Source organism: Aulostomus chinensis, chromosome 4 (assembly GCF_037954235.1).
Source record: "Aulostomus chinensis isolate RoL2024-O1b breed Wild chromosome 4, RoL_Achi_v1.0, whole genome shotgun sequence".
Lineage (NCBI taxonomy): Eukaryota > Metazoa > Chordata > Actinopteri > Syngnathiformes > Aulostomidae > Aulostomus > Aulostomus chinensis.
This window is the reverse complement of record NC_141323.1, coordinates 13,071,043-13,080,663: the sequence shown is the minus strand read 5'-3', so window position 1 is coordinate 13,080,663 and position 9,621 is coordinate 13,071,043. Positions and strand designations below refer to the sequence as shown.

Below are 9,621 nucleotides of genomic sequence, written 5' to 3'. Positions count from 1 at the left end.
AAGTGACTGGACATCGCATCAGATAGAAAAACGTCACCACGCATTCGCAGTTTCAGGACACGTAGAAGTCAATGCAGGCTTTTCCTGGGATTTTTGCACAGTGTTGGCATGTTTTATTCCCAAACGGAGCGTGTCAGACTGATACACACACACACACACACACACACACACACACACACACACACACACACACACACACACACACGTTCAGCTGCTCTGTGTTTATGGTTTAAATAACTTTGCCTGTTGGACAAAGTCCTGTGTGAACTGTCAATGTCAACAGTCAGTCTAAAGGTCTGTGCTGCTCTCTCTCTCTCTCTCTCTCTCTCTCTCCCTGTATTGTAAACACTAGGTTCCAGCAGTTCCCATGCAAATATCATTTCAAACATGGCATCTTCTTCTTCTTTCTTTTCTTTTCTTTTTTCTTTTTTTTTTTTTAGGAACACATGCAAATCAGTGGTGGCTGAAAGTTGACCTTTCAATTCTAGTCCAAGTTTCCCTGGTTGTTGCCCGCAGGTCCCCTCCAGGGTTGAGGCGACCAGAGAGGATTGAGGTGTCCACCAGTCAGCGTTGCGTATCTACGAAGAAATACGGCACAGACACATTCCTTCCTCTGCACATGTTTAAGATACTCGTGTTATCAAGTACGCTCTTGTCGTACGGCTACATGTGTGTGTGTGTTTACATTTTATGTGACGGAGCTACAAGTTGTAGTGCAGTCACAGTACATTTATGTACTGTGGCTTTAGTTTAGTACTTTTATGTTGACCTATTCAGAAATAAAACACTGTCTTTTGTGTACTTTTGAAAGATGAGGAAAAACTGATTTGTTCAAAGCCAGTGAGCTTGTAGATGCAGGGTTTGGGAAGTAACGCTGATGAAAGCAGGAGTAACACAGAAGTGCAAAAAAGTAGAAGTGCGGCAAGATGGCCACCGAGGCCGACGACCCGCCCTGCTGCCACAAACATCACATGCGTGCACTTCTAGGAGGACAAGGCTTCTTTTCCTTTTTGCTTTTGTTTTGTTTTGTTTTGGGGTTTTTTGCATGAACGTGTAAGAGCATAAAAAAGTTCTAACCTAAAGTTTTAAAAATATGACTTTAAAATCACTGAACCTGAATGACCCCATAAAATAATGGTTTCTTCCACGACTCATGGCATGATGCTGTTTTTTGTGTGTGTGTTTGTGCGTGTATGGAATCCTGCAGATGAACAAATTCAAAAAAAAAAAAAAAAAAGAAGGTCTCCATGGAAGAAGAAAATAAGTATTTTTCTGACGGCCTAAATGAGTGCCTGGAGCTGGACCTCAATCCTGGAATCCTGGACACGACGACGGTGATTATGGCGCTCCTCTCGCCGCAGCTCAAGTAGCCGGATATTTTACTGCACCGGGAAGCAAAGTACACATTCTCTTATTTTGGAATGCGTCCATTATTCCTTTTTTTCTTCTGTTCTCTCACACTCGCCACAAGAAGTTGCACTGACTTCACACGTTGCATTTTCGCCAAAATGGCAGAGACGCTGCTGTAAAACAAATCAGCGAGTTCCTGACCGAAGAGCTAAGTGGGGATTTCTGTGACCACTCGTCGGAGGAATTCACAGGTGGCCACAAAAATGATTAAAAAAAATAAAAAAATACAAATATTGTGATAAAAAACTGGCTCCTAAACTGAAGTCTTTAGTTCTCTTCCATCTCCATCCAATCCAAATGTTAACACAGCACCGCAGCGGGGTTAAGGTGAGATCAGCACTGCTTTGACGGGACTGCGTGCTTGGCCAGTGAGCAGATTTATCTGGGACTGAGACTACGACTGACCCAGATTACACCCGTAATTGCCAGTTTATTATGTACACCCAGGGAGAAAAAATCAGCGAAAGAAAAGAGGAGGGTTGAGCAAGTAGTTGTTTTATTTTGAAGTTTACACTGCTGGTTATACATCAAATATTGCTGATACTCTATCCTTCCTATTTGCATGAACCAGGGTTGAACTGGTACACAACCACAGTACTGGAGTCGAAGTCAAGATACTCCCAGTCAGACGTTACTTCGTGTAAAGTTGCTCGGTCACACGCGATTTAAAATACTATAGTATTTGCTTTCAGCTCATTTTCTCATGACTCCACTGAAAACTGTGTACTTCTTCCATCACTGCTTTGGTCTTGGTGTGTGCTGAACAGGCACTGAGCAGTGTATGAGTTGGTGGTGCTGCCCTCTAGTGGTTGCTGGAAGGTAATATGGTGCACAGAACAGGCCTGGAAATATGTGCTGAGAAGTCCATCCATTTTCTACCGCTTATCCTGTTAAGGGTGGTGGGGGGGTGGAGCCTATCCCAGCAGCCTTCAGGTGAGAGGCGGGGTTCACCCTGGACGGGTCACCAGTCCAGGGTTCACCCTGGACGGGTCACCAGTCCATCTCAGGGCCAACACTGATAGACAGACAACCATTGGCTCTCCCAGCCACGCCTACGGTCCATTCAGAGTCTGGATTAACCTGGTCCCCTCTTGATGTCTTTGTCGTTGTTCCGTGCTATGTGGGCTCTGCAGATTCTCCCACGGTTTCACACGTTTCTACGTACGTTGAGAGTAAAGTCATCTTCTCCTCAGTAGTTGGGGTTGAAAGGGTACTGCACTGGCTTTTAACACGTTACATAATCTTATATTGCTGCTGATAACACGCCGAAAAGTCACAAGCAAGGAAATCACCGCTATCACTGTATTCCACCTAGATCGACAATGCACCTTGATGTCTTCCACAGAACGTTCCAAGTTTTTTCTTTAAAAAGCCAACAGATAAAGCATCGTCATCGTCTCTGCCCTATGAGAATGAATCATTTATGTGTTTCTATGTTTCTGTCTCGTGTTAAGCTAGCCGAAGTCAAAACGGTGGAGGAGGCAAGAGAGGACGAGATCAGAAAAGACAGAGAGAGAGCAGAAGATGTGATAATAATCATCTCATTTTTTTCTTTTTCTTTTCATGCAAATCAACGTGATACGTTTTACCGCAGGGAGATTAAATTTGAAGTCTGATTGCGCACAGCTAGGAATTTCAATTCATAATAAAAGAGTTCTGACAGCCTGGCTCTGGGATTATCAACTTAATCTTACATCCATCCGCCACCTCCCCTCTCAACCTTTCTCCTCAGTCATGTGTTCAGATATACCTGAGGGCACATCCCTCTCTCACCTGAACCTTTGTCCTTAAGGTCATATCTGTACCTTTACCTGGCCTCAACTGCTCCGGCTGATGGTACAGCCTGACTGTGCCACTTCTGCTACCACCGGGGCACAAACACAGACAAGCTACACATAATAGCAGACACACAGACACACACATACACACACTCACCAAGCGACAGAAGGAGAACAAGCTGCCAGGCTGTTAGACAGACAGACAGACCGAGTCGGACGGACGGAGGGAGAAACACACTACCATGGGCTGCTGTAACAGAAGGTGTGGGCTGATAACGGGAGCTGTGTTTGGGGCTGTATTAGCCATCCTTGGAGGCATCCTGATACCGCTGGGGGAGATTGTCATTGAAGGGACAGTGAAGAAGGTATGGTGCTCAGTTTCACCCTATGGTTGTTGGATAGGGTGTGTGAGTGTGTGTGTGTATGTGTGTGTGGAGATCAAGGTGAATCAGGAGAGCTTTTGGAACGCGACTTGGAGTGGTAAACAAGAAGCAGCGCAGAAGTATGCCTTGTTTTTATCTGGCGAGATTTTTTTTTTTTATTATTCGGGATTTTTTTTTCCCTGTATATGTATGACCGCCCACAATTTTCATGTATCAGTGGGGCTGTTGGCAGTCTTGAAGCATGTTAAAAATAGACTGTCTGTCTCTGTCTGTGTGTGCCTGTGTGCGTGTGTGTGTGTGTGTGTGTGTGTGTGTGTGTGTGTGTGTGTTTGTGTGTGTGTGTGTGTGCACACGGGATTTAGGAAGCCGTCATCGAGCCTGGAACGACAGCTTATGACAACTGGGTGTCAACAGGAGCATCGGTGTACAGGCAGTTCTGGTTCTTCGACGTGAAAAACCCCCTGGAGGTTGTACAGAAAGGGGCGACTCCTGAGGTGGTGGAAAGGGGACCTTACACATACAGGTAAGGTTGATTTACGTGCGTGTGACATGCCATCTGATGTCAAATGAAAAGGATTTACATGAGCGTCGCACACTTTTATCATTGTTCTGTCAGGACAAGGTTCCTCCCCAAAGAAAACATCACGTTCAACCCAAATCTAACCGTCTCCTACTTGATGCCCATGGGTGCCATTTTTGAACCGTCAATGTCAGTGGGACCGGAGGAAGATGAAGTCACCAGCCTGAACCTTGCTGTAGCTGTAAGTGAGTGTCACCCCACTGTGTGGTGATTCTATGGTTCATATCTACTTGTGCTCTTCCGCCAGATCAAGATGTGCTAGGTTGCTTTGGTCCGTAGTCTGAAAGCAGCCTGAAAGTTTAAGCTGAGGCGCTGTGGTGAGGGGGGGGGGTTCAGTTTAGGGAGATTTCTGGAGATGCGGGGGGGCCAAACCGCTGCCCATATAGGAGAAATATTCAAAGGAATCACCCTGAAAAAAGGAAAATTATTCCTCGCTTTTTATGAATTGTGCTTTCGCGCGAATACGTCTTGACGCCTTTGCAAACCGAGGCGACTTCAGATGCACGCAACAGATGTCCAACAGGGGGTTTTGCTTCTTGTCCACAAGACGACATTGAGGTCTTAACAAAAAAAAAAAGTCCTGAAGGGTGTAAGAAAAAAATTGTGCATTAAAAATATTGAATGAATAAAGCCAAAGTTCATGTTCTTTCGCGGCTGGTCGATTCGTTTGGACATTTGTAGAAGGCAAAACGCCTGCTGGCATGAGCTGGAAAATCCATTTTTCGAAAAGATTTTTAAAATGCGATTTCTATGGAGCAGTGGAAGGGACATAGAGAGGACCAAAAAAAAAAAAAAAAAAGAATGGTGGAAAATAAATGAGTCCTTTTAGGAGATGCTGCATGTTCTTAATAATGTACGAGCGGGTCAGTTTGGAACCAAGAGAAGTAATGTTAAAAAGCATGGAAGAGTCAGGGAGGAGCAAGTTGGCTTCATTTGAGGTGCTTGTTATCAATTTTTGATCAAACTTAATTCCAGTTCATTGCTAATAAACTCAACCAGGCTCATGAGGTTGGAGGCGTTGTTGCTACAAGCGCAAGTACAAGTGCAAGTGCAAGTGGGTGTGCGCCCCCCCAGCAGTCCCTTTCCTTGGCTTTTGTTGTTGTTGATCCTACCAAACCAGCTGCGTTGCAGCAGACGACACTGACACCGTGGCAAATGTGTTTGAAGGAGTCCAGGGATTTTACAGCAGCATGTTTATGGGTATTCCTCTTTTTGATAAGGCTGAAATTACCACTGTAAGCAAATGCAGTGAAATCATGGTCATAATTAGAACCATAAAAGACGGTTATTTGCTTCCTTATCCTCTGAGGTGGCCAAATGTTATTTTCCTGTTCACAACTGACAGTGACGACTCGTGCTTTGGGGGGATAATTTCAAATATGAAGCAACAAATTCACATTTCTTCTTCTCTCCCCCTCCCCTCCCCCCCTCTCACAGGGGGCTTATTCACTGCTTCTCCCAGTGTTGCATCCTGTACTGGAGGGTCTCATAAGGTCAACCAACTCCTCCTTGTTCCAGCATCGTACAGTCAAGGAAATGCTGTGGGGTTACAAAGACCCCATCCTGAAAAAAGAATTGGGCCTGTTTTCACCCGTAAGTACACGCGGTACAACTAAACGGAAGTAATACTCCACAGAATTTGTGAAATACTATGTGTTTTCCCCAGTACAATGGGACCTTTGACGGCTACTACACTGTTTACAGCGGAAAGGATGATATTTCAAAGGTGGGAATAATTGACAAGTGGCAGGGAGGGAGGTGAGTCCAATCACTTTGAATAAATGAAGAAAGAATTCGTTGTTAGATGACGCGTCTAATCTTTTCTTTTTTTTCCCCTCCGCCTCCACCACCACCCACACACCAGGAGCTTAAAATTCTGGGAAGACAAGTACTGTGACATGATCAATGGGACAGGTGTGGCTCATGCAAGCAATGCATATTTTTTTTATTATTATTTCAACCCCCCCTCCCCAGCTCTGCCGGCTTCCTGATCCCACTTTCACCTCCTTTCCTCAGATGCTTCTTTCTTCCCCCCCTTCGTTGACAAGGAGCAGCCCCTCTATTTCTTCTCATCAGACATCTGCAGGTGAGACTGTCCTTCAACCTGACCGTGTTTTGTTGCGCGACGTGGTGTAGTGGAGTGTCACTGTGAAGGGAAGAGGAAAAGGGAGTTTTCCTCACAGTGACCACTAGAGGTCAGAGCTTTCCAATGCAATAACTCAACTCATGAGCTGTATTGTTGTGTTCTCAGGTCTGTGTCAGCCAGTTTTAAGGAAAGTCTTAATCTGAAAGGGATTGAAGTGGACCGTTACACCCTCCTGAAGTCCACTTTAGCGTCCCCGGTTGACAATCCAGACAACAGATGCTTCTGCAGAGACCTGAAGACCACAAAGAACTGCACCAAGGCTGGGGTGCTGGACATCAGCTCCTGTCAGGAGGGTTAGTTGAATCAACAAGAAGTCCAGGTGTTTTTTTGTTTTTTCTCTTATTCATAAAGTCAGAGTTTTATGTTAAAAATCATCCATCTGGACAGGAAGACCCATCTACATCTCTTTGCCTCACTTCCTTCACGGGAGTCAGTCCCTACGGGAGGACGTGCTAGGCCTCAGTCCCAGTGAGGAGCACCATTCCACTTACCTAGACGTGGAACCTGTAAGAACCTCTCTGCATGCATCATCATCATCATCATTTCTGATTGTCGGTGGCAGCAGTTCTGACTTCAACCTTTTATTTTCCAACTAGACAACTGGGTTTACCCTCAGGTTTGCCAAGAGGATCCAACTGAATATGATGTATGGACCATCGAAGATTATCACGTAAGCTGGCTTTTTAAAGAAAACGTACATTCACTTTCCTCAAAGGTCTAATGTCTGTACATGTGTAAAAGAAGTAAATATGAAGCTCAAAACAATTAGCTTAGCATCAGGAGTGAGAGGGAATGGCGCAAACTCAACATGCAAGCTCGCAGGCTGTGTTCAAACATGGCGTAGCAGGCCAAAATGCTAGCACGGCGGCTAAAACCCATCAGATTAGTCATAAGCATGTCTCCTGTTATTAAGGAGTGAGGTTTAACATATGCATGGTCACACTTAATACGCATCCTTCCTCGCTACATCGTGACACCAATGTGATTTGCACTGAGAATCACAGTCTCACACTTGTTTTAAGCCAGGAGACGTAAGCTAGGAAGCTAAAGCCCATGGGTGTTAGCATATGTTGCTCGCGCATCTTTTAAGGAGCCAGATTTATTGTCTGCTAACTGTTCTGCTCGCCCGCTAAACCTCACTCCTGTCGGGGTCATGGCTCAGACATAGCCTGCAAAAAGGTCTGAGCTCAAACACGTGACACGGTAGGCAGACCTGCTGGCACTAGGAGGCTAAAATAAATTCAGGCTCGTCAGCATCCGTCACCAAGATGTCTCCTAAGGTGTCAGAGAGCGATGTTTACTGTGCTGATCGATATCTGGCCTGGTTTGCCACTTTGGAAGTCCATCCATCCATTTTCTTCTACTTATTCCGACACATTAAGGGTCGCGGGAGGGGGGGGCTGGAGCCTATCCCAGCGGCTACGGGCGAGAGGCGGGGTTCACCCTGGACGGGTCACCAGTCGATCGCAGGGCCAACACATAGAGACAGACAACCATCGGCTCTCACATTCATACCTACAGTCAATTTAGAGTACACTTTGGAAGTCATTTCTGGATTTAAAATGACTTTATACCTGACAGACAGCTACCAAGGCAATAATGTCTCCTGTGGGAGGAAACCACACTCGTTCATTTTCCCGTTCCTGATTAATCGCTGCTATTGAGTCTATTTCTGCAATAACGGCACTCGCATGTGTTTATTCTGCCAATGTTATTGCCTCTGCAGATTTTCAACCAATTCGCCAAATCACGTTTATCAACAGCAAGAACAATCAGGCGCTATATTGGTGTTGGAAGGCAAACGAGGTCCTGATTGGTTCCTCATCGTAGTTCCAGATGGGAACTTTTGAGCTTCCCAGAAACTGATGCTATCTTGTCCCCATACCCAGGTGGCTTGTGGCTAGCAGAGTTTCTATCCAGCTCTACTTCATAGTTGCTAATTTACCGTGTGTGTGTGTGTGTGTGTGTGTGTGTGTGTGTGTGTGTGTGTGTGTGTGTGTGTGTGCTCTGAATGGAAATAAGAGTCTGCTTTTCTGTATCTCAAATGTCGCACAGATAGAATCATGCCAGTAATGCATTCTCTCCATGCAGGGTGCTAAAAAAAGTCAAGGATTATACCATATTCCCTATTATTTGGCTGAACGAGGTAAGATAAAAATAGAGCCCTGCAATCACGGAGGCTTCTAACATGGGACTCGCGTTAATAAGTCACCTTCCTTGTCTCTGCCTCCATCTGCGTAACCAGACAGCCGTGCTGGATGACGAAACGGCCGACATGTTTAAGGAGAAGCTCATCTACCGTGTTGAGATGCTGGCTATCGTACAGAAGGCTCTGCTGGGCTCAGGAGTGGCCGTCTTCATCCTTTGCCTTAGCCTCTACTTTGTGGCGAGGAGGAGCCATAACCAAAGCAAGCTGGTGTGAGTGAGTCATGTGTCTGACGTGGGTGTGAGCTGCGGTACCTTCAAGCTGCTATGGGACATTAAACCTTTTTGATATAGACTTGCACTTTTTTGTAATTTCCAGTGTTATTTATAATGCAATACTTTCTTTGATACCGGGGGGGATTACTGTACTGTGAATTTGTAAATCTCTAGAGCTGAACTACCTTGCCAAGTGGGATTTGGATTGCAATTATCACTGTAACGTTGAAACTCAATCAGGGATTTCTTGTAAAAAGAACCTCCTGTCAGGTTATTAATCCTTTAGATCTCCGCACAGAGACGTATATTGATATGACGTGTATTGAGCTATGGTATCGACTGCAAATTCTAATTTTAAATGTTCATATCCTTTGCTGAGCTAGTGGCTTTGAAGTGAATAAAAGCATAAAAATACAAGTTTTGCATCGGGTTTCCTTTTCCAAGCAAAAAGATTGCTCCTACCCAGTGGTCTATATCAACACTGGTTCCCTCGAGTCCAACGTACAGCTGGCGCACGGCTGAAACAAACCTCTGTATTGTGCAGGCTGAAGCACAAATGATTAAGTTTCCTCTTTACCTTGAGTGACTCATAAATAAAAAGGAGTCATAAAATGGACAGGGGGATACGGTACTCTGGTTTATTTGGTGAGAAAGTCGTCGCACCGCCCAGCAGGAACCCTGTTCTTCAGTTTAATGGTCTTTAAATGACCCCTGTAGGTTTCCTCCAGTCTCAATCTTACGTATCATCGAAAACAAACAAGCCTTGCCTCTCTCTCTCTGGGTGGGGTTATGGCATTTGCAAGCTTTGGGCATTCAAAAAAATACTTAGGTTTTCATAAGTGAAACCTGGTGCATACATTACCACACAGGGGGTAGGAGTGCGGGGTAAAATACTGTTTCAGG

The 9,621-nt window shown here is 45.2% G+C and overlaps 1 protein-coding gene across 1 annotated transcript; it reads left to right on the top strand.

Moving 5' to 3' along the window:
- Positions 1-3,239: 3,239 nt before the first annotated feature.
- cd36 (CD36 molecule (CD36 blood group)) lies at positions 3,240-9,127 on the top strand. Its single transcript, XM_086202433.1, has 12 exons — positions 3,240-3,553; positions 3,934-4,094; positions 4,188-4,332; positions 5,589-5,744; positions 5,818-5,909; positions 6,016-6,065; positions 6,168-6,237; positions 6,403-6,590; positions 6,685-6,803; positions 6,894-6,967; positions 8,389-8,443; positions 8,543-9,127. Exons 1-12 carry the CDS (start codon positions 3,431-3,433, stop codon positions 8,717-8,719), a joined length of 1,410 nt encoding a protein of 469 aa, XP_086058559.1. The 5' UTR covers positions 3,240-3,430; the 3' UTR covers positions 8,720-9,127.
- Positions 9,128-9,621: the final 494 nt, after the last annotated feature.